The 26,114-nt window shown below is 38.8% G+C and overlaps 2 protein-coding genes across 2 annotated transcripts; one reads left to right on the forward strand and one right to left on the reverse strand.

Annotated features, from left to right (window-relative positions):
* The first annotated feature begins 63 nt into the window (after positions 1–63).
* On the forward strand, positions 64–2,439 carry ten1 (TEN1 subunit of CST complex). Its single transcript, XM_027133529.2, has 3 exons — positions 64–283; positions 1,493–1,650; positions 1,730–2,439. The coding sequence occupies exons 1-3, from the start codon at positions 195–197 to the stop codon at positions 1,861–1,863; spliced, it is 381 nt and encodes a 126-aa protein (XP_026989330.1). The 5' UTR covers positions 64–194; the 3' UTR covers positions 1,864–2,439.
* A 5,513-nt stretch (positions 2,440–7,952) lies between these two features.
* Positions 7,953–24,649, reverse strand: evpla (envoplakin a). The gene is made up of 22 exons (XM_027133602.2): positions 24,367–24,649; positions 21,498–21,597; positions 21,242–21,396; positions 20,283–20,406; positions 19,278–19,409; positions 19,098–19,139; positions 18,623–18,784; positions 18,390–18,497; positions 17,957–18,052; positions 16,632–16,742; positions 16,275–16,421; positions 15,334–15,488; positions 15,119–15,216; positions 14,825–14,997; positions 13,963–14,141; positions 13,676–13,814; positions 13,309–13,502; positions 13,047–13,197; positions 12,845–12,928; positions 12,641–12,748; positions 12,439–12,531; positions 7,953–11,989 (listed from the first exon to the last, which is right to left on the reverse strand). Exons 1-22 carry the CDS (start codon positions 24,435–24,437, stop codon positions 8,597–8,599), a joined length of 6,015 nt encoding a protein of 2,004 aa, XP_026989403.1. The 5' UTR covers positions 24,438–24,649; the 3' UTR covers positions 7,953–8,596.
* Positions 24,650–26,114: the final 1,465 nt, after the last annotated feature.

Below are 26,114 nucleotides of genomic sequence, written 5' to 3' on the forward strand. Positions count from 1 at the left end.
GGGGCGAAGTGCGTCACGTGTTTTGGCGTCAGATTTTTTTTCAACCAATAGGAATCCTAGGATAAATGGGGCGGAAGTTTGGGTCCTGTAGTTCAAACATGCTGTTATTTTGACGAGTCTGTATAATGTGTTATTGAGAAATAATTAGCAATCTCAGCTAAATAAAGTTGAACCAAAGCACTTTTAATGCAGTAATGCTTCCCTCAGCGGCGGTTTTTCACTTCCCCTGGGAAATCAATTCAGATCTGGTAAAAGATGGAGCCTCTATAAGGACATTTGGCAGGTACTTTATCTCTATTTAATAACAGACTGATTAGGGCTGGACGATATGATCAAACAGATATCGGCACGATATTTGAACAGATCATGACGCACGATATTGTAACTATGGCCATGTTTGTGCTGAGTTGTGCAAACGTATATCTTTACACGTTGGGCAGTTTTAAAAAAGCAGATGTATTGTTAATTTATGGAGCTATACCAAATTGTAGATTTAATAATATAAAATAACCCCTTTTGAAACTTTAACATGTATAAACTTCAACTCCTCTCACAAGGCTTTCAAGACTTTGGACTGTGTTTGTGGATGTTTGTGCTCATTCAGCCAAAAGAGTATTTATGAGGCCAGGTACTGATGTTAGACATCTTGTTCATTCCTAAATGTTTTCGATGGGTTTAAGGGACATGACACGGACATGGACACAGAGTTCCTACACCACAAACATGTCAAACTGTGTGTTTATGGACCTTGATTTTTACACAGGGACACAGTCATACAGAAAGAGGAAAAGGCCGTTTTTATGGCATTGTTTGATGTAGCATTAACATAAATCTTTACCGGAATGAAGCAGCCTTACCTAAACACAGAATACTATTGCTTCTCCATCAAACAACACTGTTGGAGCAGTTTTCTCCTGGAATGTGCCAAACCCAAATTCGTCCATCATATTGCCAGGTAGTAGAGTACGATACTTCACTCTAGAGAACGTGATTACACTGCTCTAGAGTCTAGTGGTGGTGTGCTATACAACACTCCAGTGAACACTTGCTATTGAGCATAGTGAACTTATGCTTATGTGCAGCTGCTTGGTTATGAAAACCCATTTCATGAAGCTCCTGACACGTTGATGTTGCTGTCAGAGGCAGTCTGGAACTCTGTAATGATTGATTCAACAAAAAAGAACATTTTCACACTCTATGAGTTTGCGTGGTCTAATGCTTCAGGGATGAGCTGTTATTGATCCAGTACACTTCCATTTCACAGTAAAAGCTTTTACAGTTGACTAGGGCAGATGTAGCACCACAGATATTTCATAAACAGACATGACAAAGATGGCATCATGAGACTGCCATGTTTAAGTTAAGCCTGAAGTAATGTCCTTCACACTTTTCCCCCTAGTCTAACATACCGGATCCAACTAATGCCGAAAATGCCTCCATGTGATAATTTTCATATGTTTATAAGATATTTTATATAACTTTCTACCCATAGACTTACAGATTATCTGCCAGAGGAGTCCAAAGCCATTCTTACATCCAATCATGCATCGGTGCAGTATCAGGTGTCGATCCAGACCTCCTTTGTTGAGCCATTTGATCCAATAATTGGGGCTCAATACACTGTACTCGGAGAGATTGAAAAGTCAGAGGGTATGTTGTATTATCATTTACGCTCATTACGTAAACAAATGACTCAACAGTTCTGCTCATCATCAAACTTTTGTTTTAGGTCACAGTGAAGCCATGGTGCGTGCAAGGGTCTTTAATTGTGTGGACGGTGTGGATGTTGCGCTGCTACAGAAGGCCATAAAGGAACAGAGGACATTTTTTAGTGAACGAAATGATGAAGGTGGTGCACAGTAACACAAGCATATCTCACAGTGGGGAAGATCAGACTGTGTCTTGATAATGACATTGTTAAAATGTCATTATTAGCATTTCCATTAGACACATTAAGGTTGTATAAAATCATAAAATACTCATGCATACAAAATGATTAATGGTAACAAATAATAATTTGAAAATGTCAGTTAATCCTTGGTCAGCATCCTGGTGTGATATTAGAACCAATATTTAGTGCTGATATGATAATGACTTGATGAAGCTTGTGCAAAATTAAAATAAATATAAATAAATAAATGAGTGGTAACCTTGAAAGTAGACTTTAGGTGTAATTCTAGATTTAACTTAAGGAGTTAAGTCACTCTAACACCGGCGTCCTAAACTGGGATATGTGAAGAAAAGTATTTCACTGTGCTTTAATGTACAGTATATGCGACAAAGGGTTCTTCTTATTTATCCAGGTAAAACGATACTGGGTCAAGCATAAATCCTGTATAAAAATGTCTTTTCCAGTTTCCACTTTCACATTTTCCAGTTTGTGTGTATTGTTTGCAGTATGCATGTATGTAAAATCAATAAAACTGTATATCATCAGAATCATAACTTTGTACCCGCTTTGAGTGATGGAACCAGCTGTGGAACAAAAAAGGTCTTTCTATGTTTAACAGATTATATTCAAATGGTTGCTTTTCCTCATTTGATCAGTTTCTTGGCAGATATGGTCTTTCTCAATCTCATATTTATTGTTACTTGCAGATACGGCATTACGTCCAGCAGGTTCTCCCTGATTACAGGATTCAACAGCAAGAACCCTGTTTTTATAATCTAGTGTGTCAAGGGGCAGATTCTAAGCATATGGTTCTCACAATTTATTTATCATTTTAAGGTAGCTTGGAAAAATTTCACTGGTTTCAATTTCAGAGAAAACACAGCTGTTCCATCAATTCTATACTACAATTAACTCAGTTTATAATTATACATAGATTGGACTTTTCTAAAGTTAAACTTCACAAGATTTATCCAGAGGTGTCTAGGATTTGTGATTGATGTCGGCATGCATCTCGTTCGTTTTGGTTCTGCCTGAAAACTTCACGGGTTTTGGCGGGATAAATGAAATGGTTTAGAACAATAGTTTTGATGCACTCTGCCTTACTAAAACTTGAAATAAACTAAATTATTACATTTTTAGGTCATCTCAAAAACCTTCAAGTTGGTGGTTATTAAGCCCCTTATTAAGAAACCTAATTTAGATCCTAACCAATTATCAAATTACAAACCCATTTCAAACATCCTGTTTATGTCAAAAATATTAGAAAAGGTCGTGTCTGTTCAATTACGCTACCAATATCTATTCAGTCAGGTTTCAGGGCCCATCAAATGACTTGTTCTTGGCTTTGGAACAAGAATGCATCTCAATATAAATTCTACAGTACTTAATCTTAGTGCTGCATTCAACATTATAGATCAGGCATCGCCAAATGGCGGACCACGGTCCGGATCCGGACCGAGTGACGGGTCTGCCCGGACCCGTTAAAATTCTATTATCATATTAAGCATCTCCTTATTATAATCTAATATTATACGATTATAAGCTCTTTGATATTAATAAAAAGATAAATCTTTTGTTCATGCGCAGTTAATCTAGTTATTACGACAGGAGCGTCATCAAAAGCCATGCCAAACAGATTGTTTCTGTTCCATACTCCAGAGCAGAAGGTGGCAGTAATGCACCTAATTACGGTGGCAGGACAATTAAGATTCAACCTGCTGACAGGACAGTTACATGCCCATTTCTCTCACGAGGAACGTATGGAATAAAAACACTGTCAATAATAATCGTACGTAATTCAAAGCATTTGTGTGTAAATTTTAATTTTGCGGAGTTGGATCCCAAAATTTACGGCCACGACAGTTTACAGATACAAGATTTTGTGTGTTTGTTTAAATACAACTCCAAAATGTAAGACTATGACAGTTTACACACAAAACGCTTGTTTTCACAACACCTCTTTTTCACACACGAAAACGGTCTGCGAAACAACTGTCAAAAATACGTCATCACGTTCACAGGTATTACTATCCGAGGGAGGATGAATCGATTCCATGAAATGCGCATACGCCCCGCCCTCTTTTCAAACACTTAAGTTGTTGGTCAACATCGACACCAGAATCAGGGCTGAGTGCAAAATGTCACCTAATGGAACCTGATAAACAATAAAATATGACTTTAACACTTAAGCAGTGAACACATATTGTATGACCTGTGTATTCCAGTGCATGTACACAGCTGTTAGTAAGTTAACACTTAAAATTGCTAATTCTCATCACGCTACAGACTGCAGTGATGACCTCCTAAACAGCTGTATTCTTTAAGCACCTAATGTAACCTTACTCTGAGAGCTAATCTTACTTACTATAGTTAACCTATCTCTGTATTATTACTCCTCTCTGATATTAGTGATAACTAACCCTTAAACGTGTCTGAATTTGGAAGGAAAAACCAACTTATCTGAGACAATGAGCAGTGTTGTAATGTAACGGAGTAAAAACACTTCGTTACTGTACTTAAGTAGAAATGTCATGTATCTGTACTTTACTTCGCTATTTAAATTTATGTCAACTTTCACTTTTACTCCACTACATTTCCTAGATAAAATGTATACTTTTACTCCGTTATATTTCCACTAAGCATCTTCGTTACTACAAAATAAAATCAGAAGAAATGTGTGTGACTGCAATAAGAGAGGTTTGAGAGAATCACTACTCCTAGATTGCATTGCACGCTGTACGGAGAAGCACAGGTACGTGCAGTGTGCATGCGCAGTCAGAGCTGGAGGCGTTAATGTATAACGTTAATCGGAAAGCTGCAAATACAGCAACCAAAAGCAGTGAAATTTCACTATTCTTATTACCAGAGTTGTAGCACAAACAAAATATTAATGCAAACAATCCATACAATACTAAATAAAAATAACATTTGTCTTTGTGAATATTTGTTTATTAATGACTGCATTCATTGGACACACTGTTTGTAGAGAATGCACACATACATGAACTGATTTGATTCAAGACAGGCATCATTACATCATGCATAAAATTTTTGTGTCCACTTTTGCCATTTAATAATACCATAACTTTTGACTTACTATGTAGTCATTTTTTCTTCTTGTTTTAAATTCTCACTGAGGGCTAAAACTCCTAAAGATGAAACCCTAGAACCGTCCCTGATCTTATACCTACCGAAAATCACTGAAATTTTACTTTTACTTCAAATACTTAAGTACATTGAATATCAGAAAATGACTTTTGATACTTAAGTACAGTAAATATCAGATACTTTAAGACTTTTACTTGAGTAGTATTTTAAAAGGTGACTTTCACTTCTACCAAAGTCTTTGTCTAGTATGATACTTGTACTTTTACTCAAGTATTGCTTTCTAATACTTTATACAACACTGACGATGAGTGAGTGCTTGGCTGCTGATCCGCCATTTCGCCAGTGGTTTAAAAGAGGGCGGGGCGCATGTGCATTTCGTGGAATCGATTCATCTTCCCTCGGATAGTAATGCCTGTGAACGTGATGACATATTTTTGACAGTTATTTCGCAGACCTTTTTCGTGTGTGAAAAAGAGGTGTTGTGAAAACAAGCGTTTTGTGTGTAAACTGTCATAGTCGTACATTTTGGAGTTGTATTTGAACAAACACACAAAATCGCGTATCTGTAAACTGTCGTGGCCGTAAATTTTGGGATCCAACTCCACAAAATTAAAATTTACACACAAATGCTTTGAATTACGTACGATTATTATTAGGGGTCAAGCCCCGAAGGGGCGTAGACACCTATTGTTATTGTCGGTTTTCTTCTTCTTCTTCTTCTTCTTCTTCTTCTTATTATTATTATTATTATTATTCCTCTTCTTCCATTGAAGTCAATGGCAGCCCATAGAACCGTATGTAGGAAAGTTATGTAATTTGGCACACATGTAGAGGCCCGTCTTTGAGGTTACTATAGCAACTTTGGTGTGTCTAGCTCAAACCCTTTAGCGCCACCAACAGTCCAAAATCCAATTATGTTCATGTTCATAACTGCTGACTGGTAAGGCCTAGAGACACAGTTCTTGCATATTTTGGATCGTTTGCTCATGCCAATTCGAATGCACCATATGACATCATTTCCGTCATGAATACCTTTCCGCCATTTTGAATTTTCCGTATAACCTAATCTTTCGAAATCCTCCTAGACCGTTTGTCCAATTTGCATGTCCTTTGGAATCTAGCATCTAGAGACACCCGAGACAAAAAGTTATCAAAAGTTTTTTGATAGACCAATGCCTTCTCGTATACCGTGGCAACATACATGGTGGCGAGCACGCCAAAACAGACGTGAGGCTGTATCTTCGCAAAACTTATGCGTGTCGACACGAAACCTGGTAAATGTCATTATAGTCATGACCTGAGGGTGTATGCAACGTTTCGTGATAGCGCCACCTAGTGGCCACGAGATTTTAAAAACAGCTATTTTTTCGCTTATAACTACGGCAAACTTGAGTCTAAAATCATGACGGAGGTGTTGTTAGACTCCTTGAGGCATGCCGAGTCAAACGATACCAAACGGTTTTCGTTCGGCTATTTTGTGTGGTGGCGAGCATGCCAAAACAGACGTGAGGCTGTATGTTCGCAAAACTTATGCGTGTCGACACGAAACTTGGTATATGTCATTACAGTCATGACCTGAGGGTGCATGCAACGTTTCGTGACAGCGCCACCTAGTGGCAATGAGATTTTAAAAACATTGCCATATCGCTACGAAACTTGGTATGGTTCATCAGCCACGTGTTCTGAGCACATGTGATCGGCTTGACCCCGAAATGGCTGCTTGCAGCTATATTTGACAGTGTTTTTATTCCATAGAAGGGAAGATGGAAAGGGAGTAAGGAGAGATGGAAAGGAGAGAGGAAAAAGGGAGCTGCTCAAAGCTCTGCACTTTTCTTTTATTCAGTAAATTCTGCCCTGTTCTATTTTACTTGAAATGTTCTTTTGCCTAAGTTTCCTGTGTTATTAATGTAGTTAATTTTTTAAAAAGGAGCAGCTCAAAAGTTTTTTGTTTAATTTTTTTCTTAAAGATTAAAAGCACTTTTATTTTATTCAAAAGATTCTGAATGTTTTACATTACATGAAATATAAGCCCTAAGTTCAGGCTGCTCAAAGCTGTGTTTGCACTTTTTATTTATTTTATTCAGAAGAAAATTTAGTGTCTGTTGTCTGTTACTTGACATGTAGTAAAGGATTGTTTTCCATTCAAGTGCCATACAAGTTCAGACTTTGAAAACACTTGAAATTTAAAAATAAATTATATAGAAATGTATGTGCGTTATTGATTTTATTAACATGAGGGTACACTATTTTAATTGACAATATAAGATTCGGACCTTTGCTGGGAGGAAATTTTAGTAACTGGACCTCTTTGAATTTTAATTGAATACCCCTGCTATAGATCATGATATTCTCCTAGACCGCATTATGATGGTTAAGATCCTACCTGCCTCATCGATACCATTCTGTAGATATTAAATGGAGAATCATCCAGTGAAATATGGAGTCCCTTAAGGATCAGTTTTATTACCAGAAATGGAATCGGCCATCTTTGGCTGCTCTGATACAGATTCGTCGTTGCCTTGCACTTGCAATTGGCATCAATTCTGGGCATGGTTATGGCCAAAAGAATTATACTGAGGGAAATCTACAGTTCCCCCATGTTTTTAGAGATGTCTTGGGGAACTATGTCTGTCTTACACCTTGAAAAAATGTGGTTTAACAAATCAAAGTCTCTTAAAACTTTTTTCCAAAGTCTGGGGTCCCTTTCTCCAAAATATTCATGACAGTAGAATTTCATGGTTTTGACATTTGTGTGATAGGATTTTTGTGTAGACCTCTTCCCCATTTTTGTCTTTCTCCTTTTTACTTTACTAAGGCATTTATGTCATTTAAGTCATATTGCCGGCCCCTTTTTCAATTGTTTTTTTTTTGTGTGTGTGTGTCTGTTATAAAACCAATATAAATATTATTGAAAAAAAAAATGTATATCATTTTCAAATCAAACTCACTAAAGTTGTATTTACTGGTTGTTTTATTTGCTTCTGTATTAACCAGACAAGAACTTTTTCTTTAACATTTCAATAAACGATGATATATATTTTATAACAATTTCTTAACGAATTATTGAATTTCTTAAAAACATTATTTAAATAATTATTGTTATTTAAAGCAAACAAGAGAAAAAAAAACAGCCCATCATCCCAATTAAAATAAATGGCAAAAGCTTTTTTTTATATAACTGATTAATATTTATATATGGTTATTTCTTACTTCATGCAAATATCGTAAACAAATATCTCCACAGCAGCAGTCAAAGCCCTTAAATAAATGCTGTTCTATCCAAAATGTTCTAATAGTTATTTACTGTATATTAAAAAGAGCCAGTTCATGCCAGATAGTACAATAAGCAAAATGCAGAGTAATCCCTATAAGCTGTGAAAAATTACACAAAATTTTAGTAACTAACATTAAGACATTTGTGCTCAAATATTATTAGATATTACACAGGTGGTGTAATTTGGCAGTTTTTTTCCTGAGATTTATCAATCTGAGCATCATTAGTATAAACATTAATATTTGCACCGAGTGGATTATTGTTTGTTTGAAAGAATCTTCAGAACCTGCTGTGCTCTTCACTTTGGATGTAAAGAGAATGTCTTAAGAGAAGTTGCTGTATTTGTGACTCTTGTACGAAGGCATGAAGCTGGCATCAGTGGATGCTGCGGGAAGCATAGGAAGGCCTGAGTATGAATCTGCCTTGCAAAGCGCCATGGCCTGCTTGTAGCTGATTTTCTGCTTTGTAATTGGATCCACTATGTCCTTGACGTGGTTTGCCTCTTCCTGAATCTCTCTCATCATCGTATTGTCGATCATTTTTTCTTTGACCGCATCTACTATTTTTACTCTGCCTGGTTGGTTGGGGTTGACGAGGCCACCGGTCACAAACTGCGCCTCCATGTAACGCATGGCCGTGTCTTTAGGCAGCCACCCCTTCTGAACTGCCTCTCCAATCGACAGACGTTGTTTAGTTACCGGATCTTCGACCCCAGTGAAGGCTTTTTGTGCATTGAGCAAGCGCTGCAGCTGGCTAGATTCTACCAGGCTTCGCTCCGCTGCTTTATGAACTGAATATCTTTCTCGGTTGTTAATATCCACAATACCACCAGTGGCTGCTTGTGCCTCCAACAACCTCTGAGCTGTAGTGGGGTCAATCATCTTTCGCGCCAGGGCCGAGCGCACCGAAAGGCTTGTGTCGGTATCTTTGTCATAAATTCCACAAATCGGGAGTTGCTCTTCAGCGGAGTATTTTTTGTAAGGTGGAGGTTTCTGTGAAGTGGTTTGGCTGGTAACTGGTGTGAGTGTAGATGGCTTATTCTTTTCTCCAGCCACGAGAAGGGCAAACTCAGAGATGTGCATCTTTCCATCTTTATATTGTTGTAACTGATACTGAGTCAATCTGCCGTCTCGGAGAGCATTTTTAATAGAGTACTGCTTTCCGCTCTTGCGATCTTGCAATACAGACGTGTCGCCTTCAGGTCCCATTGTAGTGATCTCCTCCCAGTCACACTCCAGCTCCTGCAAATTGATGTACTGTGTACGATCAATTAGCCCTCGACGGTAAGCATCATATGGTGACATGTCTTTACCGGTCTCAGGGTCCAGGATGCTAATTTTGGTGGAGACGTTTTTCTCCTGCGTACGCGTTTCTGAAGCACTTTCCTCTTTTTTCAGGCTGTTCCTCAGCTCACTGACTGTGTTTTCGCGCTTGTTAATCCGGTCCTTCTCGTCCAGAATTTCTCTCTCCAAGCGCTGAATATCAGACTCTATCTTGATGCTTTTTTGCCTGTTCATTTGAGATCTTTCACTCATGAGCCTGGATTGCTGCTGGAATGATATGCTGACTTCTTTCTGATTGCCCTCCAGATCTCTCAGTTGTCGTTGGAGATCCTGTTTTTCTTTTAGAAGGGTATCCCTTTGACGTATAAGGTTAGTCTCCTCTTGAGAAGTCGTTGTTCTTCTGCTGTGCAGTCGGTCCTGTTTCTCATTAACACGACGCATTTCATCCTCCAAATCTAATCTGGCGTTTCTCTGCTGGAGCACCTGCTCTCTTAAGCGAGAGAGCTGAGTCTCTACTGCTGGGTCTTTTTCTACCCTGACCACCTCTTTGTAGATCGTTCTCTCATAAGATTTCTCTTTTTGCACGAGCTCGATCTGGATTTTCAAATTCCTGATGTCTCGCTCCAGCCTCATGACATTGTTGCTCTCGTCGTCAAAGTCTGTCCTCAGGCCACTGCTCAGTTTTTCCAGTTTTGGATCCCTCTCTACTTTCAAAACTTCTTCCATAACAATATACTCCTGCACAGGTGGGGGTGCGTTCTCTAGCTCATTGATACGGTATTTAATTTTTGACAACTCAGTCTCCACCTGTATCTTCTTTTGCCTCTCTTCACTGTCCCTAATAGTCCTCTCTAAATCCTCTATCAGAGCTCTTAATCTCTGAACTTCCAGTTCCACCTTCCTACGATTTTTTACTTCCTCATCCAGAGTCCTTCCTAGCCTCTCAAGCTCTATAATCTGCATTGGATCTTTCTCTAATCTCACCACTTCATTTACTACCACCTTCTCTTCTGGCCTTTGTCTCTCCAGCAGTATGTATTTGTTCTGAAGATCGAATGCCATTTCCTCTATGCTTCTGCGGTTTTGTGCCTCGTCGCGTACCTCCTTCCTTAGACGATCTGCTTCCTTCTCCAAGAGTGGATCGTTGATATACTTGACCACTTCTTTAGTGACCACCTTAGTCTCTATCTTTGACTTCTCTATCCTCAGTTCATCCCGTTCTCGCTTGAGACGGTTCAGCTCGTCTACTAAGGAAGTGTAGCTTCTTTGAAGTGAATAGACTTGGTCGGAGAGCTTTTGAATCTCTCTCTGGTTCTCTGGGCTACGTTCTTCTTTCACCACCTCTTGAACTACTTCTTTATACTCGATTGTTGGCTTCTGAGAGCGGAGAGCTTCCAAATCAATTCGGACCAAATTAAGCTTTCTTTCGTATTCAGAAATCTGCCTGTTAGTATCCTGGAATTCTCTCCTCAGTCGTGCTATCTCTGCTTCAGTCTCTGGGGAAATCCTGTAGATCTCATTAACGATCTCCTTGATGTCTATCTTCTGTTTGAGCAGCTCAATTTGGGCATAACGTGCCTTAAGGTCAGATATCGCATTTAAAAGCATTTTATTCTGGTGTTGTTCTTCCTCTATTGAAGCTCGAAGGTTGCTAGACTCACTAAAGAGTTTAGGGTCTTGTTCAACTTTCTTCACTTCTTTGGTCACATACTTGGGCTCAATGGTAGGAATGAGTCTTTCAAGACTGGTAATCTGACTATTGGTTTGGACTATTTGATTGGACAAAGTACGGGATCTTTCAACCTCATCTTCAATTTCCATCTTATATTTCATAACAGCCTTCAGCATCTCAGGATCTTTCTCTACTCTGACAACCTCCTTCTGTACCACCTTTTCTTTGATAGTGGGCCTCTTTTGCTCCAAGAATATCATCTCTGATTTCAGTTGACCTCCATGGCTTTCTTTTACTTTAACCTCATTCATCAGTCTGCTTATCTCGTCCCTCAGTATTTTAGCATCCACATCCAACTGAGGGTCTCTCTCATATTTGGTCACTTCTCTAGTCACCAGTTTTGGCTGCACACTCTTAAGTTCTGTTTCCACATTGGAAATCTTTCTGGTTATCACCTCAATCTCACTTTGGATTCCGGTTCGATTCAAGGCCTCCTCGTGGACTTTTTTCTGAAAGCTGTTTAAATCAGCCTCAATCTTCGGATCACGGTAATACTTTACGACCTCCTTCTCTTCCACACGTTCGACACCTTTTCTGCTCTTGAGGGACAACATCCTATCTTGAAACACTCTAAGTTCATTTTCGACCTGGTTCCGTCTGCCAATTTCCTCTTCAAGTTTCCTCTGCATAGTATCAACCTCTACTGCGCTTTTTTGTTGCAGTTGCTGCTTCTGTTGTACCATGGCTACTGTCTCCTCTTTCTTCAGAAAGAAAACAACAGAAAACATCTAATTATACAGATTGTTAGTTTTGTTTGTATGTGCCATCTCTGAATGGTATTGGTAATGCCTGAAATGTATCACAGATTTTTTCAAATATATTTCCTTTGGGACAATGTGCAAATTTTTAATTCCCTTCTTTTTTATTAAATTATTGCAGGCATATACTCTTTTTACAGTGCTTGTTTTGGTCGTGTCAAACTCCATGGTAAGTGGTGATTAAATAAGACATAAGACACTCAGAGTGTTAAGAATTTATAGTTTTTCTGATTGACCTACATATAGCTTAACAATATATAAAACAATACTTAATATCTAAGTTTGAAAATGATTTTTTTTTGCTGTATATTCATTATAAAATCAGATTTGGGCTGAACATAGCACTCATAAGGCACTCATCATAAGTAACTTGTAACAAGGCAGATTTATACTTGTGCAAGAAGACTCTTGGCTAAGTCCATCTGCTTGAGAAGCTGGTCATTTGAAGCTGCTGCGTTAGCATAGCGGTTCACTAGAGCTTTTTCCTGTATCACACACAAAAAAAGTGCAAAAATACAAGAAAGGAATTTAAGAAACATAAAACGCATTCGATTTGTTTCTGTGAGATGACGTAACAGTAGTAATTAGTCTCACCTGTTTTGTCACAGACTCTGACAGAGTAGGGATGGACACTGTTCGACTATCTGCTACGTCAGGGTTTTTCAGAGTAGCTCGGTACTTGTCAGAGTTGACACTGTATTCCTGTATGGAGTGGGTAAAAAAAATTATATGTTGACCTAAGTGTATTAAGAGTTGGTTTGATTAGTAAATTAACATTAAACCTAGAGTTATGCTTACACTGAGGATATCTTGTAGATCCTGAGAGAGATCGACCATCCTGTCCACTTCATAACCTTTCCTTTTAATGTCCTCTACTACTCTCTGTGAAAAAATGTAAGCATTTTTAATGAACATCAGTTCTAATTATCCAGAGGCTGTCAGTTGGACAGATAAAGTATTGTTGTAGTAATCATGGTGTAAATAGATGAAGTCCACCAACCTCTTGAGAAGTCTGCTTTGCCTGGACTTCGGATATATTATCCGAAGGTCTGATCTTGTTGTTGGGCAAATTGTCCAGAAACATGTCAAGTGATTGGACGCTGTTTTGGAAGTCATTATGCTTGCTGTTAGCCCCTTGCAAAAGGCTCTCCCTATGCAGAATTGTGAAATAGGGTTTGTTATGATAATAATAACAATAATCACATACAATACAATTAGAAGTTCACTTGGTAGAAAGATGCTGTTTTGTAGCGACGTCATACCTGTCTACCAGCTGGTTGTTTAGGTTAGCATAGCGGTTCTGCAGGCTTTTAACCTGAGCCTCCTGTCTGCGTATGTCAGGGCAGTACTCCTGATATCCCTGCTGGAGGGAACTACACAGCTTTTCGGTCGTCTCCAAGTCCCTGTTTAGCTTCTGCATCTCAGGTTGGGCTGCAGCCACATCTTTTCTCAGATTCTGAAAATATATTAAAATAAATTTATATATAATAAATGACAGTCAACAAGGGCTTCAAAGTTTATTATGTACGAATACAAGCGTTTTGTTTGTTTTTTGTTTTTTTTTTTCATTTTATAACATTGCGTATTTCCTTTGAATTTCCCTGCAAAATACCAAAATTCCTTGCTGACCTGCACTTCTTGGTTGCGTTTCTGAAGGCTGTTGGGAAAATCTAAAACAGGACCATCTCTGCTCAGCTGTTTCTCATAACCAGAAACTATCCCATCAACTTTTCTTATTTGGTTCTCCAAGTTCAGGGATGCATTTGCCCTGCAACAACATCATTAGAAGTGTAAGATCATTTATTAAGCAACTGTAAGACATATGGTGATACATTACAGTTGTTTACTATATCTTACTACAAATGTTGGACAAACCCCAAAATGATTCTGTTTTATAAGCTAGATTTTTAACCTACTTCTTTGTGTAGAGGTCATTAAGAGCCGCCAGGCTGGCTTGTTTGTTGTTGGTCTGGCTCAGTTTATCGGGCAAACTGGAGGACACTGGGCCATTGAAGTCCTGGGATATGAGCGGCTCAAGCTGCTTCTGTACAGCTGCTTTTTGCTGCTCCAGCTGCCGCAGAGCCGCTGCAGCTTTCTGTAGGAACATGGAATGAAATTGAACTGAAATATTTCTGAATTATGATTTATGATTTATACATTTACAGTAGAGGTGTTGAGTTTGCCTTCCAAAGTTTTAGTTACAAGGAGCTTGGAGGCTATCTTATGGGACTCATGGGACAAGGAGGGGGACACACTGAAAATTAGATGCCGATCATCCTACAAATCATGTCTTTGTAATGGGGAGGAAACTGGAGAACCCAGAGGATACTGCAGCACACGGAGAGCATGCAAACTCCATACACATACAGTGTGGAGAAGGGAATCAATTATATTGTGATAATTTTATTGTGAAAACCACACAGTTACTGCACTGTTCCAGTAAATTAGAAAATATATCTCCTATAAATTCTCCAGTAAAGAGATTCTCCAGTAAACTTTTGTGTGTGTATTTGTATTCATTCAGCTTCAAGATCTTTAATGATATCTAGCAGTGACGTTGGGTCGAGAATCTCTGGGGTGCCATGTTCAAGTTCAAGATTTCATTATGCAGGGGCATTGTCATGCTGGAACTGGCTTGGTGTAATGCTTTAGTATACAAGGAAATTCTATACAATTATTTGCTTCCAGTTTGGTGGGAGGACCCACATGTGAGCGTCATGGTCATGTGTCCACAAACCCATATAGTGTATGTAATAGGCAGAAAGTCCATTTTCTTACCTCTTGTTCCTTCAAGCGGTTACTAAGATCTGCACCAGGGTTGCTGCTGTTCAGTGGAGCTCTCATTCGGTTCAGCATGTCCTGTTCCGCAAGGGCCAGATCTTTGTCCAACTGATTCAGGTGTCCACTGAGTTCTTTAGCTTTAGGGCTGTCCAGAGATTTCGATAAAGGAGCTGTAGCACAAAGAAGACAATAGAGGTTGGTGTGTACAAACTGCATTTGTGTAATGTGTTTTTACTGTGTGTCTGCTCTTGAAGTGTGTGTATGTGTACGTGTGCAGTGTGTGTTATTCACCTGATTGCACTGCTCGTGACGTCTCAGGGGCCTGAGTTTTCAGCGAGGCCCTGATTGCTGCACGCCGTTTCTTCAGGTCATCCAGCTCTTTGCCCAACCTACACACACCACGCACAACTTTAACCACATTTCTAATGATCTGAACATATATCTGTATTAACATGCTTATCTTCTTTACACTTGAAAAGCTTATAAATCTTTAAAATCAGACTTACAGGTCCACTCTGTCAATAGCCTCTGTGTCAGGTGGAGGAATCAGGAAGCACACTCCAGGAAATGAGTTGACGGCCCCGTCACTCGAATGCACATCCCATTTCGCATTGTTACTGTTGGACTTCAAGGCGAGCTTCTCGCCTCTGGATATGGAGGCCTGGAAATAAAATCAAGTGTGTGTGAGAATACATACAGAAAAAAGAGAACATACAGAAAAAAAGAGAAAACGTATGAAAAGTTTACATAAAAGAGAACATACAGAAAAATTAGGAAATGTATGAAAAGTTTCAAAGGTTATTAGACTAGAGCAAGGCTTAATCTTAATGTGGTTAAATTGTGAGTTTTGGATCAAAATCGGTGCCTTGATATGGCAGCTGTAGATATGGCAGCTGTAGATGAACGGTTAAAGTAATAATGAAATGGGAAGTTTGCCATCTTTACCATTTTAATGTAGACTTCTGAAACTACTGTATTTTATAAGACGGTTCAGAGTTGCCAACATGTATTGAAGGGAAAGGTCTCAAAATATTCTAGTTTCTAATAGCAGATCTGGCTGACTTTATTTAGGGAATCTGTGACCTCTGTATACACAATCCTCGGACTTGTGAGTGAACAGAAAACAGCAGGGTAAAACTGTGATCTCTATAAAATTAGGTGAGGAGCAGTTTATTATTAAATACTAGCGTTCACACCGCAATTGTGTCTCATTATATTCTTATTGCAATGTAGTTGCTGAGGACAAATGTTACGCTACCTAACAACACACAACATACGGTACTCTAGGGGTGTTTTCTTCCTCTTAGCAAGGTTGAAGTGTTTGTGTGCAAAACATTTAAACATGCAGTTTGCACACTGGCCAAACTATCTGTGAGGATCAGTCCAAGTTTCCTGTTATTTGAATTAATGAAACCACATCGATGCGAATTGTGTTTAATGAAGACACCTTGGGTGTGTTCCAGTCACACAGAGACTCGATGGTGGTGGCTCGGTTAGGGGTTGTGCGGCGGAGTTTGAGAGGAGCGACGATAGTGCTACGCTTTCTCAGATCTGCTAAGAGCTGCTCACAGCGCTGAAGAGGCCTTTCCTCTGCCTGAGAGAGAGAATAAGAAAGAAATGAGGGATTAATGATGAAAGAAATATAATGATTAAACCACACTACAATCTCAATATAGTGACAGTATGTTAATATACAAACCAAGTAATGAATACAGAAATCCTTAAACTAAACTTTTAGTATTTTTTATTACACATGTTTTCTCCTCATATATATTGATATCATATTAATATACTTATATCATACCTCTAGCTGGAGCTGAACCTCAGTGTTAGACTTCTTAGACAGAGTTTTGGGGTCCAGTGTGGAACTGAGGCCTGTCAATGATTCGGACAAGGTCTCGGCATCCAGTTGATACTGCAAATAGAAAAGATAAATAAATATCTGTCAAACATATATAAATATATTATACAGTGCATATACTGCATGAATTACATACCTCATATCTCATACGGTGCATGTTAAACCAACGGTGTTCAAAGTTTACTCTCAGTTAGGCTTATAACTATGAACTAAATAATATGTATAACCTCTACAACTCTTACAACATTAACCATGGCTGTTAATCTCATTAAATTCACTAGTAAAGTAAATTAGGGATTATTTTATTTACTTTTTTTGTTTGTTTTCAAATTTAGTCAAATTTATGTAGTATTTCCTATTAAAATATTTTTAAAAAATTATAAGAGTTATTAAACTAATTTCTAGACATTCTTCCTGATGTAAAGGATATTTTAGCTCATTTTTCAAGCGATTATTGCACTTGCTCTTATTCTACGTGCCATGGGGAATTTAGGTCACTTCCCTGCCAGACCACCAGACGGCGACCCTGCAAGTCTTGAGTTTTGGTCAGCTGCTTTGTGTTTAGTGATTAATGATCTTATTTAAGTGTCAGTATCTTTGTCTAGCCTCTTTATTAAGATCCATCTGTTTGTTTGTTTTTCTTGCTGTATGTTAGTATTTGTTTTGCTGGACTCCTCCTTGATTCAAGTTCTTGTTTGTTGCAAGGAAAAGTAAAAGAATTTTCTGCATTCTTCATCTCCCTGATACACGACAATAAGATTTTTTGCGGTGTTGAAAATGTGTTTAGTACCTTTTACCCTCTAACAAGCAAGGACTAAGATTTGATAGAGTATGGAGAACATTGTAATGTATTGGTGATATAAAGTCCCTAAAGACACTAGCAATTTAAGACCCTTAAGATATCACTTGAAATGGTCAATTGATGCTTAATATTTCTGCATAATGGTGATAACATTTGTGTTTATTTCATATTAAATCATTTCCAACTAATTATTATAGCTTTTATTATTTCATGTGCGTGGTCTGTCAATCACGTGAAGAAAACATGTGCCTTTGGCTGACCGTTCCATGACCCCCACCATGAACAATCCCATCAGAGAGCTTTCAGTATGATTGTATGACTCCAACTATCCCCTGACACGTCACCATACCTAGACTATTACAGGCCTGGCTAACATTCAACATGGCTACTCATGTTCAGCTGTTCAAAGCTGCTTGAGATGAACGTGCTGTGCTTGTTCTGCTGGACTCCTCCTGTATCACCTTACCTTTTTGTATTCCTCCACATTGTCCAGGTGTGCTTCCTGGCAGATGCAGAGGTTCAGAAATTTCTGCCATTCGTTCCTCAACGTGTCTCTGTGGCCCTGAAACATGAAACAGCTTACACATGCTGAAATTGACACCTCTGTGTAATTAGCCCTGGTGTCATTGGCCACACATTGTGTTTCAGCCTCGCCTAGCAACCTAATGTGTGGAGCACCAGCAATATATATTATAGAGCAATTTACCTACACAAACAACAACAAAAAATGGGGGGTACACATATAATACTATCCGTCACCACTTTTTATATGATTCATTAAATTATACACAACAACAATCTCAATTCTGTTTTCTATATTGCTCAGGAGTTTTAATTCAAATCCCAGGATTTCTCTCTCTCTCTCTCTCTCTCTCTCTCTCTCTCTCTCTCTCTCTCACCTGAATGGTGTTCGCTGCGGGGTGTTTCATCTCTATCAGACGATCTCCATCATCCTGCAGCTTGTTCACCTCGCTCTCATGAGACAGCAAGCTGTTGTTTTTAAAGATCTACAGGAAACCACAGAGTACAAAACAACAAACAAAAATCTCAGCCTTCTTCAAACCTAAACCTTGCATTTAAAATTAGTTTGATGATAAATTAGATGTGAAGAAGCGTGAATGGAGAGCCTCACCTCATAGCGGCGCCGGACGTCAGGCGGATCCACCATGCGGTCGCTCCAGTCCTGTTGAAGGATCTTAGTTTGCTCGTCATTCAGGTAGCCTAACTCTTTATTACAGCCTTGCATGTAGTCGTACAAGCTGTTTAGGTAGTGTTGACGCCATTTGGAGTTGTCCTTCATGTCAAGAACAAAACATACACGTGTACGCAGGTGTGATTAGTTAGTCCTGCAGTATTAACAGCAGTGATGTATACAAATGTGGAAAGTATTTGTGAAAAATACCTCAGAAAATAAGCAAATTTACGTTTTTTTCCAAAATTATGTTTATATCCATTACATGATTTGCATTTAAAGTAATGGTTCAGCCAGAAAACATGTTATTTGTGTGAACGAAAAATTGCACAGATTTTTTTTTGTTGATGTTGCTGAGCAATTTAGCACTCCAGAGCTCTTATTTTCATTTAGGACTGAAGGAGAAATATCTTACCAAGAGATTGGCGTATTGCTTCTTCAGCTCAGCATATTCCGCCTACCACAACAAAGCAAAATGTCAGAATTTATTTTCTGAAATTCACCTCACAGATATGTGAGCACTGAAAAAATGACAACTCTTTTTTTTAAAGAAAGATATCTGCTGTATTGTATGAGTGGCAGGATCATGTCTGACCTTAGAGCTGGTGCTGTCTGGGCTGAGCTGCGTGCTGTAGGCTTCGATCTCCTTGTGTAGTATATTGTGGGCTGCGATCTGCTTCTCCAGTTCAGACATGGTGGGCCCATACGCCTCTGAGTTGACCTCTTTCTGCAACACGCACACATACACATGTAGTAAATATAATGAGGCACCGAGAAACAGTCACATTTACAGTAATGAAGCCTAAGAGGTGAGTAGGTAAGAGCCTATGGACAACTACATGCTGTTCTTCTAAACAGCTAAGGTGAAATTTTCCGTTAGGAGAGCGCTTCATATGTTGAATGGAGATAAAGGGAACTTGTTTCAGGAATGTTCCACAATTATAAACATAACTATAAATGATTAAAGAAATATGACCTTTCTTTTTTTTGTAATTAAAAATAAAAATATCTGTGGTATTAAACATATAAACATTTTTGGATGTACTATTTTCAGAAAAGAAACTTTGCTTTGCATCAGGTCATTTGATTTCAATATGTAGTTGATGATTTCCCCCTAAAAGCATCCTCCACCATGTTTTATTCCTAACATACCACCTAACAAGAGCTTATTTTTGTATAGGAACTAGAATAAGATGATATTGTATACAAAGAAAGATTATAGTGTATTTTTCCTAGTCTTTTGGGTTGAAAATGACCTGAACTGTTTTTATAATCTGTTTTTATTGTCTGATATTTACGTTTACATTTACCTTTATTTTAGCTTTGATACGATTCAACTCGACTCTGATAAGAATGGATTCAGCTCCGATATGACTCAACTCGACTCTGATACGAATCGATACAGCTCCGATATGATTCAACTCGACTCTAATACGAATCGATTCAGCTCCGATATGATTCAACTCGACTCTGATGCGAATCGATTCAGCTCCGATAGGATTCAACTCGACTTTAATACGAATCGATTCAGCTCCGATATGATTCAACTCAAAGACATGGTGAACACGGAGAATGAGTGATTTCCAGATGTGCTGCTTACCTGTTTCTGGTTGAACACCTGGATCCAGTTGATGCGCGGCTGAAGGCCGACCTCATTCATCTGCTTGTAGAGTTCACGGTAAAACACGCAGTCCTTCAGCCAGCGCTCATGAAGTCGACTTACACTATCACACAAACACAAAACGTCAGCGTCACAACCTAAGAGACAATGCATATCAAAAGTCTATACAAACACCATAAGAACAGGTGACGCTTATTTTCCTTGCAGAACCTGATGTGTATTTATTGACATATCAAGCGCCATCTAGTGGCTATTCAGTGTATTGCCGCGTGACACACTTTATTCAGGGTGAAAATAAATACATTTCTGCTGCTAAATTTCTGTGTATTATATTTGATAGTATTTCATAAAAACGATTAATGAGAATAAGGAATTGTTTGCAATAAATCAATAGCAAATTTCATTGATACGTTAATTTCATATTAGAAAAAAAGGAAAAAGTATCAAGGGTATACAAAAAATATTTCAGGTTATATGATTTGGCAAAATTGTTCATGTTCTTAAAAAACATGAGGACAAGAAAGACAAGTATAGAAGAATAGAAAAAAAAGAATAGTCCCCAAAAGTCTGATTATGTTATGAAAATATTGCTTTTCACTTTTTTTTTTTTTTACATACAATTAAAGTTGTATTAATGAGTGATGAGAAATTGAATGGCTAAGTGTTTGTTTCTGAATCATTTACACAATGAAATTTGTTTCAATATTTGCTAAAGCTTTAGACTTTAGGATGCAGTTTAGCAGGTATGTTGTATAAAACTCTAACACAAGTGTATCTGTGTACAAACACCTCCAGCTCTTATTTTCTTACATGGCTTGATACCGCTACACTGTGAAGCTTGTTCACTTTTGGTGAAACTTTGTACTGAATCATGTGTACAAATACCCTTGTTTCGACTTTAATGAATGCAGTGTAAGAAAGCCTGTTTGTATACTCACTCTTTCTCTATGTCTCCTGTCTGTGGGTGTTTCATTTTCTTGGCCTTGTCCAAATCCAGGAAAAGATCCTTGAGGAGCCCTTCGGCCTCAGCCAGGCAATCAGAATTTTCCTTCTGGTATTTAAAGGGAATATTCTTCTTGTCATTTTCTGCATCCTGAAAGAGAAATCCAAGCAGAAATGAGTTGATCATCAATCTTTGGATGTCCTGAGAAATAAATAATAGGAAAGAACAAGAGAGACAAAAGTTCGACTCACAATGACCATCAGGTCTTCAGCCCTCAGCACGTCTTTTTCCACAGTGTCAGCATTCTTCTGCATGCGGGCGATCAATAAGGTCAGGTCATTCACCTGAGACCTGTAGGAATCGGGTTCGAAAAGTCATGGTTCATCCTCTGGTAATCAACCAGAATTATAATTTTTTTAAATAGTAGTCAGAGTTGTCGATGTAATATTACAAACTGGCAGATTTTTGTAGCCAAAGAAGTTAAAAGAAGGATCAGTGATGTCATATGATCAAGTTGTGAACCACCATCACTTAATACATCCATCTACTGTATGTGCATGACCGAACAACACACAGGTTCTCATTGTTCAGGATCCTGTAGTGAGGATGTAACAGAAGCACCATGGACATGTGCACGGGGATAAACAATCAGAAAAAGCAGTCTAGCTAATTGATCATATGTGCATCGGCATGGGTGTGTTTGTATTGGGATCAGTTGAGTTTATCACATACATCAGTGCTGCATTTATTAAACATTAAACATCCATATGCTGCCATGGTCTCTAACCTTACACTTACAAGGCAGACCAGCAAGGGGAGCATGTTTAATAAAGTGAGAGTGCACATCTGAAAATAGTATAGAAAGTGTGTGTTTTCCAGGTCTTTTTGCTTTATGTCTATGTGGCAGGCAAAGTGGCCAAACGAGCTGAGGCTTCTAACAGGTTTGCTGACATGTTCAGCTGGTATGTGCAGTTTGGGTGTGGGGACAATGAAACTAAAGATATCTGGGTTCTGTGAATTCAGTGAATGTCTGTCATTCCACAACTACCCTAACACACACACACACACACACACACACACACACACTTTCTCTCTTTATAATCTTTAACTACTTCATCTGTCTCTCACTCTCATTTGCTCTCTCTTCATCTCTCAACACTTTGGTTGAATTTATTACATTTACACTTACATTCATGGCATTTGGTAAACACTCTTTTGCAGAACGACTTAAGTTTATCTCATTTGTACAGCTGAGAAAATGACGGTTAAGGGCCTTGCTCAGGGGCCCAGCCGTGGTGGCAGCTTGGAGGCCCTCGAAAAACACCTTAAACACTGGGCCTCGACAACCCCAACATTACAATGAGTTATTAAAACTCCAGCAAGCAAAGTCCTGTGAGATAAACAGTGATGTAATCATTTTCCCATTCATTGACCAGGCTGGTTTTGTCCCTTCACAACAATGCTGTTCCACCCGCCCTCATGCCACGGGCCCTCGCATCTCTTTTGTACACACCCTGGCAGGTTCCACCTCTCTTGTACCGAGAACTAATGGAAAACCACCATAAATTTCACAAGCCCAAGGAACTGCACCATCTCTGAGAATGTCAAACATGTTACACACAATTAGGCTGCAATTACATCCCCATAAAGCTTTGTAACACCATTTGAACTGTTCAATTTGATCTTTAACTACACTTGTTAAACCTGATTCTGCCTGGCTCTGAATTGTTATTGGAAAACAGTCGACGTTAACTGATCTGACTCTCGTTCATATATTTATCATCCATGCAGATTTTTCTAACAAATGCACAATGCACTAACTAGATGCACAAATAGATGTTCTTTGGAGCTTTACATATATCCTCTCTGTAAATCCATTCTGTACTCAGTAAAGTTATTTAAAGTTCATTGATGTTCGTTATTTTATCGTTAGTTACACAAGAGGTGTGTCTGAACAAACACTAACAGAAAATATTTGTGGTGATACACAGCTGTCAGGAACCTCAGTCCTGTTATTCTGGTATTTTCAAATTTAAGGAAAATGTCGGTTTATTTTCTTGATATATATAATCGTCGTATGATGCTTCTTGGAGTGTGTGAAATGTGTCTCATCCACACTTGTGCCTTACACACTCGTATCCCACACCTACATGTCGTGCTACGCTGTCTCAGCCACTTATTGGCACAAAGTCATCTTATTGGCACAACAGGGTTCTGTGTTTAAGATCTACAGTGCATCAGGTACCAGGAAAATATTTGCTTGATGTTGCAAACTAAAGGAGCAAGTTCCTCTGGAAAAGCTACACTGGAACAACAATGACTAAGAGCTAAGCCAACACCTGTTTGAGGAACAAGGGGATGAGATCTGACAGATTAACCACCCCAACATTCCTGGGTTGTACTTTCACCTCTTACACTGACATTTACTCTATTTCCATTTAACGTCCACCATCAGGGTGGCATCAGCGTACTCCATTGAGCTCGTTTTTCTCTGAAGGGTATGTTTACAAAGCAAAGTTAATGCTTGTGACACCACATTCGTAAAGGTACAATGGGAACAACTCATCGCTCATGACTCATCAACAGTCATGCAATGGAAATCTTTTCATTAATTCATTATCTCTGAGGTTTTTTTTAATGGAATAAGCATTAGAGACATTACAATTATAAGTATTATATCCACACGCGGGACCTGATCCGCTACTCTAGAATACAGGAGCTGTCAAACTGCACAAACAAAATTGCGTATGCGTTTGGTAACTTGCCATGGAGTTGAATCAGGTGATAAAGAAGGACTTATCTTCTGGAATTTGACACTTAAGTCAAAATACTCAAGTACAATAAAATGCAGCAATTCCTATCATACATACATACATACATTCTCTATTGTTTTATGTCTTTAATTGGCATGCAGATCTACATGGAATACCAAAGTTTAAGTAGAGTTAAGATGATCTCATTCATGTCACACACTCGCAAAGTGAACACCAAGGCCAACTGTGAGATATATGATCTAGACCCGAGCAGCCTGGAGGTGACCGACTTAGGCCTCCACCTGAGCTCCGGTTACAAGCACCTCCTCAAAACCAGCCACTAACTCACACACACTAACACACTCACTTTGTCATCTTGGACGAAGCCTTGTAGGTGCTGCTGTCCTTGGTGGCATCCTTGGTGCTTTTCTTAAACATCCTGCAGGTTCGGTGTGAGGTGAAAAGTCACCTACGTGTATATGCAGATATTTCTCTCAGCCTCTCAGCTGATCTTTAAATCCCTTTTCGCTCACTGTTTGACTTCTTCTGCGCTGTGTCTATGTCTCGTCTCGGTTGCACACGCATACGCACACACACTCTGCGTGACTCTGGTGAAATGTGGCGGACTGTTAAAAGATGGAGATGTTTGCTTGTCTCTGCTCCGCCCTGAGGAACAAGTGTCGGACGACACCCAGGCGTACCAAGGGACCGGGCAGACCTGTTCTACGCACCCATTTCTCTCATACACACACACACACACACACACCCACACACAGAAGTTTGTCATACATTCATAATATGGGCCAACAGAGAATGCCTCCTGTAGATGTGTGTAATTTGCCAAAACCTGTGCTGCATTCAACTCCTGGTTCTGATGACAGGGTTAATCATTTATAATATACTTGCTTTCCGCAACTTTATATAAAACTACAACCATTAAACATACAAAGGACTCTCAATTGTAGCTTCAGTTTTCTTCAGGCTTTAACTTAGTTTTATTTAACCCACTGTAGCCTCAGAGGTTCAATTTAGAGTCACCAGTCTGTCTAATGGCCTTTCCACTAACCACAGTCGTAAAAAGAATGGTTATTAGTCGTACCCGTATTGCTCTGACCTCTCTCATCTCTGGCTGCCCCAACAGCGACGATGTGATTACATTTTCCGCATTCTGATGTTTCAGGTGAACTTTTACAGAAACTCTTATTTGCATGACCATATGCACTGCGCTTTTTTCACATGAATGGCTGACTGGATAATTCCAGCACATTGATTTAGTGGTTAGCAAGTTTGCCTCATGCCTCCTGAGTTGGGGGTTTGTTTCCGTCCTCATGTCAAGTTTACATATTCTCCATGTACACTTGTTTCCTCTCCCAGGCCAAAGTCATGTATTGTAGGCTTTAAATTGTCCCTAGTGTGTGTATGATTTTGCCCTGTGATAGATTTGCACTGCATCCAGGGTCATTTGTGTACGGTGTCCAATAAAAGTTCCCTGTATATGATATAGAAAATGAATTGATGGATGCACCAAGTGCATGTCTTCCCTTTGTTGCTCTGAGGAGCTTCCAGGTTCTCAGGATTCCTCCCACCTCTCGGTAACAAGCTGTGGATCGGCTGGATTAAACTGAGCCTAGATGTGAATGAGTGTGTAAAGGAGTGTGTGAAGGTGCTGAGGTTGTTATAGAAAATCCTATTTTCATGTCATTTTAAAATAAATCTATACCAGTGACAAGTAACTTATTCCAATATCGAGCAATGCAATATTTATTTATTTAGCAGTGCTTATACAGTTGCATATAGGCCTGATTGCGAAGACTGTTGAACACTTAATAAAATACATTTCCTTTATCTCTCTGTTATAAAAAGGTGAGATTCACCAAATCAATCTATGACTACTATCTATGACTTTGATTACCATTTTTTCTGTGATTTTAAAGAATGCAAAGTTTTTTGTTTTTTTTTTAAAATAATGTTTAAATGAATGCACTATGAATGTACAATGAAGGGTGTTTTATGTTTTGGAATGTTGCACAGCCACTTTCTTTCAGCTGGGCCGTGGCAGAAAGCCTGCATTTCTAACACACTCACTCATCTGGGTGGGTGAGTATGAGTCACAAC

The sequence above is a fragment of the Tachysurus fulvidraco genome, chromosome 5, assembly GCF_022655615.1.
Source record: "Tachysurus fulvidraco isolate hzauxx_2018 chromosome 5, HZAU_PFXX_2.0, whole genome shotgun sequence".
NCBI classification, from domain to species: domain Eukaryota; kingdom Metazoa; phylum Chordata; class Actinopteri; order Siluriformes; family Bagridae; genus Tachysurus; species Tachysurus fulvidraco.